At 43.3% G+C, this 13935-nt stretch overlaps 1 protein-coding gene across 1 annotated transcript; it reads left to right on the top strand.

The window, feature by feature from the left end:
- Window positions 1–4275: 4275 nt before the first annotated feature.
- On the top strand, window positions 4276–6305 carry TrAFT101_010734 (uncharacterized protein). The gene is made up of 3 exons (XM_024901510.2): window positions 4276–4454; window positions 4533–5580; window positions 5651–6305. The coding sequence occupies exons 1-3, from the start codon at window positions 4328–4330 to the stop codon at window positions 5901–5903; spliced, it is 1428 nt and encodes a 475-aa protein (XP_024754769.2). The 5' UTR covers window positions 4276–4327; the 3' UTR covers window positions 5904–6305.
- Window positions 6306–13935: the final 7630 nt, after the last annotated feature.

The following is a 13935-nucleotide window of genomic DNA, read 5'->3' on the forward strand; positions in this document are numbered from 1 at the left end:
TGTACTGCTAAGAAAATAACAAAAAGATTTTTTTTTTTTTTAATAGTTAGCTTTTAATTATATTAGAATTAAAAGTGGGGGGGGAATCTGTCCTCGATTTAGACTGGTAAGAAGCTGTTCATGTTCCTGCTCAAGTGAAAAGATTATTTGGACGTGTTGACGTCTCTTTCTGCTTTTGTCTGACTCTCTCTGGTGGAAGCCAGGATGCGAGGTTAGTGGCAAGCGATGATTGGACTCGACATTGTCGTTCTCGAGATTCTAAGCATGGAAACTCCTGCTAAATTTGGAAAAGTACATGGCGCAAGGGCTATTGAAGTTGTACGTTAAAGAATCCACATAACCCATCATAAATCGGCGGAGATGATTGGACGCAACTCAAGTCCACATGGGGTAGGAGCTTCATTTTGCAGTGCATGTTTCTTGTAATTTGTTCGACGACATGAAAGGATAATTCTAAAAAGCGACTTCATGAAGAAAAGCTGGAGAAAGGTACATGCTATATCAGAAACGACTGGAAAGGAATAATGTGAGAAAGTAGGTGCGTGTGAATGATTCCAGAGTGATGTGCTGTTATTTCAGAAGTGGCGACGCAGTCCTACCTGGGCCCTACTACTGTAGATTTTGAACCAGATACTATATATTACAAAACGACCCTTCAACCCTCCAATACAAAGTTATTAAAATATATAGAATATAGGGTATGTTATCTTACGCACCCCTCAAGGCTTTGTCCTTGGACGAGCTGTAGAATTAACCGATCGAGCCTAGTAGAACCAACTTCGTTTGACTACTCCATTATATAAGCTCCTTGCCCTATGCGATCTTCCTTAGTAGCTATGTGTTTGGAGGGCTCCTGGGGCATCCGCTCACACTTGCGCCTTCGTTTGTATACCCTTCTGCATTTCTCTAAGCACAGGCGCACTTAATACAGGGTAGCGTAATTTGGCAGCATTGTATAAGCGAACTTTGCTCCGCGCACCTAGTCAGGCGGCTGTGGCTTTGGGCTGTTGCCACACGCGATGGCTGACAAGAACTAGGTAGCCACGTTCGAGGTTAGGTTTGTACTAATAGCAGGACGGATAGATGGCTCTAGGTTTAAAGGCTTCCCGTCCTTGATTAGGGTCACGCCAGCGGATCCTGTTATTCAGACCAATGGTGGCACGTTGCTGTGTCTTGCAACATAGCTCCTTGGCAGTTAGCGATGCCCACTTTGACATGTCTTACAAAGGCCACATGATACGATACGGTGCCTTGCAGTGCGTCGAAAACGCACAAAAGATGATTTCGTTGATTGACCAAGATTCGGGCACTGATCGATCCACGCACAATGTGCCTTGTGGTATCGCATTTTTCATCTCCACATGGCGGGGACTATCTTGCTTGCGGCGATGCAATCTGTGGACCTTTTAACACCAGCTGTCTCAGAGAGCTGGCAGCAGACACTCTCAGTTATCAAGGACATGAACATCTCTGCTTGTATGTACCACAGTTTGCGACTCTTTTTCAATTTTTGTCAAGAAAAATACGACAGCCAGGGCGAACCGACTTACCGGAAGAATTATCGGATACACAGTTTTCTCTTTGACGACGGCAACGAAGCTTGGTTGACTGCACTTCTGAGCAGCTGAGCGACTCATGCTAATATAACATCAAAAGTCTTTATAAATCACACGTTCCATGGAGCTTCTATAGGCTATTATAGGTGGAAAATGATGTGGTACCTGATGAATATCATTCCGATTGTGTGACTAGTTCGTGCATCGGAAAATTTTGAACATGAAAGCCGTTACACGGTCAACAAAGCGTACCAAGTTTACATGCCTTAACTAGGATTTTCGCGACATATCTATTTATCCTGTACCTCAGCCCAGTCAGAGCATATTATATGACCATGCGACGATACAAATGATACCATGCAGTATTTGGAAGCCTAGCTATTATTTAATCCGTCTTATATTTGGCAATTATGGCAATGTTAAGATCCATCGAAGGAGCGTTCAAGTTATCAACGAAAAAGCACTCAAATCAGCCAGATAACTCCTGTAGAATGAGTGTACAAATAGTAACCTGATATTCACAGGTATCCTAAATTTGTCGCCTTGGGGTTAATCGAGCTCAAATCAAGTCTGAGTCCCGCATTTAGTTAAAACGCGTTCCATTATCTAGCTGCCGCATGTATTCAACAGCTTACCTTTGGAAATCGCGTCTATTTTTCCTCGCGTAATGAATTCAGAATGATCATTTCCATGGCTATCTGACCCCCAATCGGTAGGTTAGATCCTCAGCTGTGAGGCTCGTCTGGAATGATGTATGAAGTGCTCCAGTTGTGAACGATTGTCTCATGGCTAGCGACGGCCTTCTAGCTGGCTAATATATCCATGGACTGTCACATACCCTTGGTAGAATGCCAGGCTTATCTATGATTTGATTACGCTATCTTTTTTTGCATTCTTAAATTTACCAAGCCATATCGCTCAAACGTGTTTTACATGAGGGATGATCAACCCCTTGACTACATAAACCGACCTCTATCCACCACCACCAGCTCGTGCTTTTGACCTCTCTTCGCCCTTTTCTCTTCCATTCAGCTCCCACGGTAGCACCTATAGACTCTTTATTTCGTGACTGGTTCTCTTGCGTTCTTTCAATACTGCGTGCGTCATCCTTTACCTTCCCCAAGACCCTTGTCATCCCTGCGTTGAGGCGGCCCAAGGCCAACATGCTTGCTATTGTCCATCCTCACGTCCGGCAGCCGATCTACTCACCTATTCAACCAGAATACGGACATGCTTTTCTTTTGAGTCGGCGGTAGCTACGGCAGTATCTCAATAATTACTGTTTACCTTCCGTTAATTTATGTTAAAATGTTATCATCGGTCGGTGTTCTTCCTTGTAAGGTACAGAACAGCCTCCATCGGCCAACCCTCGGCGCTGTTGGTCGAGAGTCTCTTGAGGTCGTCCACCCATGACATGGTTGAGCCAATGGCAAAAATGCCGCATCTTGTAAATTAAATTAGTCCCGCATCTTGTACGGACAAATTAGTCCCAAATGAGCGACGTTGAAGTACAGCCGGCTCAACATGTTGCTCTAGCATCACCAACTCTCAATACCGGCCCGCCTACCATCGGAATTGACAAATAAGTGAAGTTACATGTATAACAGCTTCCGCATGAAAGCTGTTCGAGAATCATTCGAGATATAATATTCTAATGACGAATTTGAGCATTTATTGTCACCTTGATTTCCACTTTCAACAACTTTTGGCCAAAACCAGCAAATTAATGCGACATCCTATTAAGAGAAACTAAATGAATTGTTTAACTCACGATGCGATTAGCACTCTGCATCAAGCGGGAGCGCGTTCCCAAGATGCCGTGGCGTTGCAGGCTTCGCACATCCTGAAGTTCTTTCCTCTTCAGAATTTGGAATTTCCGCAAGGCTATTAGAGTGACGATCGTCGCTGCAAAAACTCTTACTTCTGAACGGAATTAATTTAGAGAATACAAATCCTCAATCATAGCTTTGACTGATAAAGAGCATATCATGACCTCATAGCACAAGTGCGGCGCCAATTGCTACATAGTTCTCAATGGGCTTATCAACTAATTTGATGGCGAATGTTGAGTGTCAAGTGTCAATTTGTTGTATGACAATTTTCGCGAAATAGATGAGATTTTGCAGTAGTAGATGTTTGAGGAATAAATCTCGTTGTAGTCCCTATTTCTTTATAGGCCAGATTATTTCTTAAACCTTTCAGTAGTCATTAAGCGGCTACGCTACAATTATTTTTTACTTCATCTTTCTATATAGCTGCTCTACCCTGAACGAACCCATTTGAAGGCTATGGTATTCGTCGAGTAGTTTCATGAACCAGTATCGCTGGTATTATGATACAAAATGCGCGCTGGATCTTCTAGTAAGTTTCAGCGGCAGCGGGATAAGCATTCGTGACGCTGAACTTGAGAGATAGTTTTCTCAAGATTTCCGCCTGCTGAGATAATGGATTTCCATCTACTGATCGCTGGTGATGTGATGGAGCAAAACGTTCGGTCCTCATCTGCTCCACACGTGATAAAACGATGCTGGAGGTTTAAGGGCGTCTATCTGCATAGACCCTTATTAGGCGGCGTCAGACCCTGTACTACGTTAGCGCCATCTGCGCAGTTCGGTCCAGAAGCTCGCTAATGAAATACAGATCGTAGCGAGGCTACGAGATAGGGCAAGGCCGAGTCCTACATGCGTTTATAGTCTTAATATGGCCTAGTCAGGGGATTTCATACTACGTTAGTATAACGAAGTGTATGGTCGCTACTATTTGGATGTTGGATGTCCCCCATGTTGATGATCCAAACGCACTCCTTTGTTGTTTGCGGCGGCGACTTTGCTCACCAGACTCAAACAACAGTTATGCGTCGCTGCGCAGTAGTCTTCAGTCTGTGCATGGCACCGAGGGGTATGAGTTGCCTTGAGCTTGTTCAAGATTTCCGTCCAAGATTTCCGACTGACAAGAGATACTAACCGCGCGTGGTAGCCTTTGCTGCCCAGTGCGGCTCTGCCACCATTTACAGCGCCGCCGACGCCGATACACTGCGCAAAAGTTGCAGTACAGTCGACGGCACCATCACTCTTCAGGCGAGTTTGAATGAAAACATTTCTCTTGATGGCGTTCAGGTCATCACCGGCAATCTCACAGGCGAGGACTGTGCAATGGTCTCAGTCACAGGCCCATCACCCGCCAATTCATCCATAACTCTCTTGAGCTCAACCCTCACAACCATCCATGGAGATTTGAATCTGGGATGCATACCAGCACTCGCAAACGTTAGTCTTCCGAACTTGAAGACTGTTTATGGAGGCTTCGACATCGTCGATTTTGACAATCTGACATATCTCGACATCACCAACCTAGAGTCGGTCGGCTACTTTCACACTCGGATCCCAACCCTCCGGACGATGCTACACAACGAGCTGCGCAACGTCACGGGAGCCCATGGCAGCAAGCGCGTTTATGTCGAGCAGACCAGCCTCGCATCGGTGGATAGCTTGTTTCGGAACCCCCTCGACATAGGTGACTCTCTTGCTGGCGTCGTGCTGGACGCCTGGACACTAAAGCGCTTGACCAACTTTACCTTTGGATTCTCGCGGGCCGGAAGTCTGTCAGTCGGAGGCGTCGGCAACTTGTCTGTGACGTTGGGAGGGCCAGAAACAACGAGCATGAAACTCACAAACCTGACGTTCCAAAGTGGCGTGGCGGAGCTAGCCCGAAATTCTAAGCTGGCGAATCTTACAATTGACTCCGTGCTCCTGGACGGAAACAACAACTTCACGGATCTGCTCCTGCCTGTCGACAGTATGTCTAATCTGCTGGTCGGTGATGAGGAAACATTGGCGCGACTGGAGCTGCCGCCGCAGGCCATCAACTATACCAACTTTAGCTTTACGGCCCAGAATTGCAGAAATCTAAACCTGAGCAGCCAATTCGCGACTAACGCAGACGGGACTACTCGCCAGACATGGTATTGGCCGCAGAAAGATATGAACGATATCTACGTTGATGGCGACGTTGCCATGGCTTTTTTGTAAGCTTTTACCTATTACTATTCTCCTGCAAGCTTTACAAGAAAGATGAACTAACGAGCTCTCCAAAAGCCAAACCTGGCTTGATTACGAAGGCAACTTCACAAATGCGACCGGTCGGCCTGTCGTAAATAGGCTTTGGTTGACGCCAAAGAATGATTCCCTGATAAATTGTGCTCCTTTTGAAAAGCTTTTCAAGGAGGGTGTTATAAAGACAAAGTACATAACTTGTTATTCCTCCTTAGCAAACTCCAACCTGGTGTTCACGCCAGCAATGTGGGGGCTGATGGTGATTACAACTGGATTCCATTTACTACAACTCTGAGTCTTGAAACCCCAGAATGTCTGCTAGGTCTATAGACTTCCGTTGGTAGCAATTATTACTAGGCAGAACGTTATTGTTGAAAGGGGAAGGAAAGTTTTTAACAACTGACTGAAGTCTTACGGCTGCGCAATGTTTCTCAACTCACCATTTAAGAAAAAGAATTCTTGACAGGCAAAATGTAAGGTCTTGGCGAAGACGTCGGAGCCCACCGATAGCGTCTCACTGTCGAGGCCTGCTGAAAAGGGACAGTAACCATGAAAGTACCGGTACAAGCAGATTACAGGGGGCTAGAAAAGTCTGTATAAATAAGAGCTCTCTGCCCAGCTAGTTAGTTATAATAATAAGTAATAAGGATTATATTTTTAAGAAGGCCGATTGTAACGGCGGTACCCCAGATCCGACGCCTTCGAAACAGCTTTCAGTACCTTATTGGTTAGCGGATAGCATTTAGTTATCGAAAGCTTGTACTTGTGATTTATAGGCGCTCTTTTGTTCAATTAACCATAAAGACATGTTAAATTTCGTTGAGATAAGTGACATATATAGTTTCAGATATTTTCTATTGTCTAATAAAGCAAGCCAAGAGAAATAGAGAAGAGAAGTTGTAGGCTGCGGGTCCTTTGTATTGCGACTTATATATTTTGCCTATCCAGCGTAGGGAACTCTTTCTTGAATGGAATCTTGCCGTTCCAAAATAGCTAAATAACATCACGCTGCAGCTTTTACTCTTAATAATATTAAAAGTCTTTATATGAGTGAATATAGCATATACTGAGCTCTTTACATTTATCAGAAACCTTCAGATTGTCCGTGAGAATCAATGGGCATTTAAGCCACCGTTCGGCACCCTGGCCAATCATAAGCGCTTCCGGAAGTCTACCTTCCTTTCGGAACATGTTCCGAGATTTTGTGTTTGTCGGGCTGACGAGCAATGAATTGCAAGAGATTAGAATTAGAATTGATAATATATAATACGTCCATTGACGTCAAATTCTGCCTAGAAACAACTAGTCTGATTTCCTTCTATGTTTAGTCTGCCACTTTATAATCATGGCCATCATACAAGTTGGCAAGGCAAGTAACGACGGATCTTCGATATCAAAAAACAACAGTGGAGAGGGAACAGATTCAAATCCCTATATTGTTTAGTTTTATCCCAATGACCCGACACGCCACGAATTTCTCTCCCGTCAAAAAGTGGTTCATCATTTTCGTTGTCACACTTTCTGTTTTCGCGTGACTTTAACCTCTTCTGCCTATTCGGGCTCTGCAAACGAAATATTAATGCAATTTCATTGCAGCACGGAAGTCTTTGCTCTGGGTATTTCCTCTATATCGTCCAAGTATTGAGGCTAAAATACATTTGTATTTGCTAAATTAGAATTTCTTATTTTATTTTATTTAATACACCGTTTTATCTAGGCATCCTTTGAGATCTATAATTCTATTAAGGCCAACCAAATTACACATAACCCGATTTTTCATTATTCATCCGATATTTTAAACCTTATTTTACCACGCCATGACTTAAATGCCACACACCATTAAATGAGTTGAGACTGTTATAGACTGATAGATATTATCTTTGAACAGTCTGAAACATTGAAGATCGACTTGAACGATTCTGTTAATTTAGTTTCGCGCAAAATTAGATCGCAAACTTAGATCTAGCTCGCAGTTTCTTGCCGAACATCCAAATTGCTGTAGTGCCAAAAATGCCCGCACAGCTTAATCCTGCAAGCAGTGTGACACCTCTGGCCACGCCCAGATTAATAAACAGTGGTCTTGCGAAGACAACAGCTCCACCCGCGATGCCCGATCTCCAGATGCTGTTACTGGCAAACAGAGAGGCAATGTACTTTGGGTAAGAAAGAGGAATGTAAATGAACAGAGACTGCATTATCCAGAAGTGTCCAAAACAAAAGATGCCCACTCCAACAAGTCGAACTACCCAATGAATGCTAGACCTGGCCGTCCATGCAAAAATAAAGAGTCCAATTAGCAGTAAAAATGAACCAATAATGGCAGGGACGAGTCGGTGTTCTTGTTCTCTAAAAACATGCTTAATATTATCAGGCACCATATAAAATTGCAAGTAAGCAAAGTAGGCAGAGAGACCAAGGATAACACCAATGAGACAAGATAAGAAAGTAAGACCCGTTTGGCCAAGATCAAAGCCATAAAATACAGGGAAAACAAGAGCAAATACTTCAAAGAACGTATAAAAATACGCCATAAAAGTATCCACTATAAAGGTTAACAAAAAAAAATGGACGGATCCTTCATCAAAATCTCTAGAGGATTGAACAAAGCATCCCAAACGACGGCAGATGGGGCCATGTGGCGCTGATCAATCTCGCTCTGGGACTGAAGTCGTGAATCGCCTGTTAACTTGCGCAATCGACGCGCCCGACGCAGTAAGATATTGTGAGCTGACGTCTCCGGCATGAAGAGAAATGATAGAATTAGTGCTCCTGAGGACATCCACACAATTTCCCACATGGGCCACCTCCATGCTTTGGCTTGGGCGGCGAAGCTTCCAATGACCGGGCCGATAGAAGGGCCAGCCCATGCAGAAAACACCCACCAGGAGAGTCCAAATGGGATATACATAAGAGAAAACATATCTCCCACTGTCGCTCCGCCATTAGCCAGAGCCAGAGATCCAAAAAAGCCAAGCCAGAATCGCAAAGCTGAAAGGCTTCCAAAGCCATTCGTCACAGCCTCAGGAAATGTTAGAATCCAGTAGACAATAAAAGTCAGAAAATAAATGGGGTTTCGCCCAATGCTAGGGATTTCAGAGAGAGGTGAAAAAAGGAGATCTCCAATACCATATGCTAATACGTAAAGTCCCAGCCCCAGTGTAGAAGCAACAGGGCTAACATGGAAATGATGCTGTATTCCTTCTTCAGCAGTGGCATATATAGGACCGGCGCAGCAGACTGTAAAGGTATAACAACACAAAACGAAAACAACAAAATATCTTTTTGCACGAGACCAGTTTTGGGGATTGGCTGGGCCATTTGTTGTATACCAATCCACTAGAACCATACCATCAGCTGTTTTCTCGGGGCTGCTGGGAATAGATTTGTGCGCTGCAGCTCCATCTCTCTTTCGGCTTGCAGCCGGTCGTTGCTGTATGGCGCCGTATGAACACTTGTTGCGGTTCTCATTCTTCCAAGAGCCTCCACGTCACCATCTTCATTGCGAAGAGATTCAGAGTTATTTGAGCTTCCATCGCCTTCGGGTGATGCATTGAGAACTTCATCCAAGTTGCGTGGCTGATGATGCGCCTTCGATTTGTCGCTTGCCCTGAGCTGTAACGCATATTTCTCTGGTAGCTTAAAGTCATCTTCCTCTTCCGGATATTTAAGTATCCTTTTCCGTGTAATGAGACGGAGTGCCTAGCCAAGAGGCGCTTCTCGAATTAGATCCCACATATTTGTGCCAATTCAACAATGAAAGTGAGACAATGCCGATTTATAGTATATAGTGGTTGTGTAAAGCCTAGCCGTTGTTGGTGGCTGCGGAAGCAAAGAGCAAAGGCGGACACTTGCAAAGGTGTCTAAAGTGGTTTTAAAGCGAAAGCCGTCTAACGGTAAATAAGAGGGTTGATTGTGTTTAGATGATTGTCTGTCTTGCAAATTTAGAAACGAGAGGGATTCTTGAATATTAAATATTGCAATACTGGTCGTGACGCTCCGTAGAAGTATGTATATCACCAAGTTGAAAATATAAGTACAGCTCACTTGCTAAGGTGATTACCAGAAACGTTATTATCAATGTCATTCTTTGCGCTTCGTCGCCATTACTTTGACATTTTAAAAATTACCAAGCGTACCACTAGCCTTACCAGGAAATTTGCTGCTGTGCCATTTTCCTCATTCAAGCTGGGCTTTCCTCGCAAGCCAATGGAAAATACTCCTAAGATCTCAAATTCAGACGCCATGGAGCTAATCGCCCTGGCATATGCAATGATACCATCTGGCCTTGGCAATTTCTCCCGAAATGCAAAGGCGTAAATAGCGCAAGTTGTGAAGTGTCAGCGATCTAGGCTAGTTCTAAAACTCATAATAGTTAACAAGCTATACTTTATCTTGCAAATTGGTCAGCATGATTCCCTATTTTGGAATATTCCATTCATAACTAGCCACGCTATAAATTCTCACTGCCGACCGCGTTACTTTGCCCGAAGTGGAAATGGACACCGTATTTGAAATTCCACTTTAGAATTTTTCTTAGGATACCGTGCTCGTAAAGTGATACGCCCCGGACTCTTAGCTGGCATAGCTACCGTTTTCTCAGCTCGGAGCACGGTAGATGAACATGAAATCGGAAATATGGTCAATTTAAGCTTAGTCTTGAGGTCCAGTCCCATCGGAATTGCCATCCTATTGTCCAGAATGCCGTCTTTCAGAATGGGTATTTCTAGACAAGCCCCACTAACTAGATTCCGTAGATTTTACCCAAAGTGCAAATAGTAGTAGTTGGATCATATTTATGATGATCCTAACTTTGAGTAAGAATTATTCAGGCACGCCACCAGAATACGCTAATATTACCAACCTTCTTAATAGTATATGCATTGAACTTAGGTATCTCTATACGTAAGCACTCTGTACAGAGATTGGGGAGCTCTGCTAACCTGCAGTCTCCCAAATTGTAGCCAGGTTCGAAATACCCTGTACTTGAAGTGAAGCGGGCCCAAGGGTATAAACTTACGATATCAAAACTAGTTATTTCACCAGTGCGACTTTTGCTAAAAGCCTTGTTAGAAGAATTGAAATATAATAGCAAGGTGCTTTGGAACCTGATAACGGCCCAGTAGTGGCTTCAGCTCTTGGCATTCCATCATGGCAGCTTCGGCGGATGCTACCACGCCGGGAGAAGACACACACATCGCCCCGTGGCCAAGGATTATATAGTTTAGGAAATATTTATCGCCGACAATGAAAATATGGTTACACGCAACGCCATGACTGACATGCTAGAATAGAATTCGTTGATAGCTGGTAATTGTAGTATTACAATTAGTGTCAAAGCTTGTGCGCGCACCAACCGCTCAAGGGAGGTAGCTATACCGGCGATACTTCACGCGCTTGATCTGGGCCAATACTTAGAAAGGGATCCGGTACTTATCCAGCTACGCTTAATTGGCTGTCTAGCCAAGGCTTGATGAGAAATTCTTGATATAAAGTGCTTTCTTAGAGGGAGTTAGTGAAGGAGAAGGAGAAGGAGAAGAAGAAAATGAGGATTTTGAGACAAGTAGGTTCAGCAGATCAGTGTATATAAAAGGTATATTTGCAAGATACTCTTCTTGAATTAAGGCTAAAATTTAGACATTCTACATATTTTATTTCTCGAAGACTAATCACAATTTAATCGTAAATATAGTTCACCACAGCTTAGATTAGCATAGTGATGCAGATGGAGCTGATAGAAATTACTAATAACTCGACAACACACTACTCTCTCGTTGCTGGTATTTTTATCTCTGACTTATATCTACTACTATGCTATTCCTCTAATGTTAGGACTAACAGAGTAAGTTGTACTACTATGTATTCTGAAGGGCTTTGTGACTAGCATATTACGTGTAACAGTGATGTTAAAACAGTTTCCTGTGTAATTACATTTCTAAAATATTACCTCTGACTACCTATGCCAAATGCCTACTTATGTATAGTCCACAATTAGGCCTAGATCTTACTGTATTTGAATATTGATTACGAGCGGGAGGCGCACCGCGATATGGAAGTAAGCACCCGGGACGCTTCCTGCCCTTAAAGGACTAGACTGTGTCGTCATTGTACGGAGTACATGATAATGGCGGAAAAAGATCAGCAAGCAGATACGTCTCTAGGCACAGCCCCACGATCTGGAAGGAGATGTAAGCCGCCAGCTGTTTGATTGCTCGAAACGATTGATAATTAGATCTAGACAGACGTGTAGCTTCAATATCCGTGGAGCTATTCGATCGATTAGCTGCATTGATTTTGAGAACGATGGATATTGAGTTGATTGAGCTAATTAGCTGTGATTAGGCTGACACAGAAAGCGCGGAGAGGGCTATATGGATCTTCGCTGCCGTGAGGGAACAGGTTCGAGGAGTAGTTTGTAAGTATTTTCATCTCTAGTGCTTTCAATCTTTCTCCTCCAAAAGCAAAATGTTTCAGTGACTATATTATTTAGCAAATATTCTTCTATTTTTGGTTCGTGACAATTGATGTGCCAGCGATTAAATACAACAAGCACTTTGTATGCGACAAGTCTTAAAGCTTTAAGCGGTCAATTTTTCTCTACATCATTCAATTATAAACTGAAGTATATAATCGAACCCTGCCATGATTGCTTGAGTATCTAATGTAACCTATTTCATATTACTGCAATTAATATTGCTACTTGGAAATAGGCACATTAAAATATAGAGGTTAACATAAGCATAATAGGTATTATTTCCAGTTGTAAGAATAATAATAATCTTCCTACAGCGTTTCTTAACTGAATTGCACTTACATGGTTTGAGAATCAGACAGTAAGTTTTATTAAGTCGAATTCGCCGGAGAGTTATTAAAAGGTGACATTCTCTCGTGTGTATGGGATACAGCAACCAAATGCTTACGAATACGACACATGTGTTACAATATTTGATATCCAGCTATAGAGCTGTGGATGAAGTTGAGCTACGGACCCGAGCTTCAAAACGTAATCGTTTTCTCCAGCCTTTTTACACACAAAAGATAAACTGAAAGAGGCTACTGAAGAGACATTGTGTATTAGCAATAATATACTTCGGAAATCACATATCTACCTTACTGTGGTACTGGAAAAGACCTGTGTCCGGGTCTGCTAAATTAAATCGGCTGGTAGCGGACGTATACTGCAGAATCTCCTACGGCATCATTATTTAAGTCTGGAGGGGACCTGATAGTCTCCTTTCGGCTTGTACTGATCACTAGTACATACAATGATGCTCTAGTATCTGTCAACGTTTCTATCATTAGGTTACATTCTTTGATCTGTTTTAATGACTCAAGCGTCCAAAGTACTATCCTATCGAGCTTCCTCCTAGTCTAGTTAGCCTGGCTATTTGTTGTGGAGTTCAGTCGCTCGTAGAAATATTTTAAATTACTGTGTATTACTCTAGTGCAAATATCGATGAAGCCTTGCTATTATCATGAAATCTCGCTGCAAAGACTCCTGCGGAAAAATCTGTGTGCGATCTTTCGCATGGATGCCACCAACGCTGCTGTCAATCTAGGTTTTGAGAATGCTTGTAATATAATTGTCTACTCCTTCTTGGCCGTCAATAACACAACTGGCGTTAGCACTTTGACCGCTAGTATAGTACTTATTCGTGTTTTATTTTATTAATAGTAGTTTATTAGTAGTCAATTAAGGTTTCATGGGTGCGGCATTGGTAAGTACAGGACTTCGTATCAACATGATACAGGGTGCAACGTTATGACGCCTTGTCATTTTGCGCTAGAGAGCGGATAGTCAACCACTATCTCGCTCTATTCAAAGTTATGTTACATTCCGTCAGCTAGAGCATAGCAATTGATTGTGGGTTAAAACGTAGCGTTTTATCTAATGGCGGCCATTAAACAGCTTAAAAGTGCTGGTTCTGGTTTCTTGATTACGTAGCGAATTGCGCCAAAAGAATACCGAATAGCGGGGGATATTTATTGAGGGAGGAGTCCTTTCCTGGTCCCTTTGCTGGTCCCATTGCTGGTTGTCCGACGTATAGCTCCCGATTGGGCCCAAAGCCAAGTTCCAGAAAAATAAGCTTACCTAGGTAGTTAATTTCGCTCTGCGTTGTGCGTGGAGGGATCAAATAGCAGTAACCACAATACATATTGGTGGACTGGCAGTACCTGCGCCAAGCGAGACCTAAGATCGGCTGACCTTGTGCCGCGGCTTTATCCGATGCGAGGCGTAGAATCGAGTTCCCCACCTCCACTTCTCCGCATTCTCCCCCCCGCCTCACAGTCAGTGATAGCTACAATATTCTTCCATCTCTCGGTAAATC

This window comes from Trichoderma asperellum, chromosome 6 (genome assembly GCF_020647865.1).
Source record: "Trichoderma asperellum chromosome 6, complete sequence".
Taxonomy (NCBI): Eukaryota; Fungi; Ascomycota; class Sordariomycetes; order Hypocreales; family Hypocreaceae; genus Trichoderma; species Trichoderma asperellum.

What these genes read in the sequence shown, in the direction of transcription:
- TrAFT101_010734 (XM_024901510.2), top strand. Translation starts at nt 4,328, where the DNA reads ATGTCCCCCATGTTGATGATCCAAACGCACTCCTTTGTTGTTTGCGGC. An exon ending in TCTGTGCATGGCACCGAGGG is followed by an intron (nt 4,455 to 4,532) that starts GTATGAGTTGCC and finishes CGCGCGTGGTAG; the next exon opens with CCTTTGCTGCCCAGTGCGGC. An exon ending in GACGTTGCCATGGCTTTTTT is followed by an intron (nt 5,581 to 5,650) that starts GTAAGCTTTTAC and finishes GCTCTCCAAAAG; the next exon opens with CCAAACCTGGCTTGATTACG.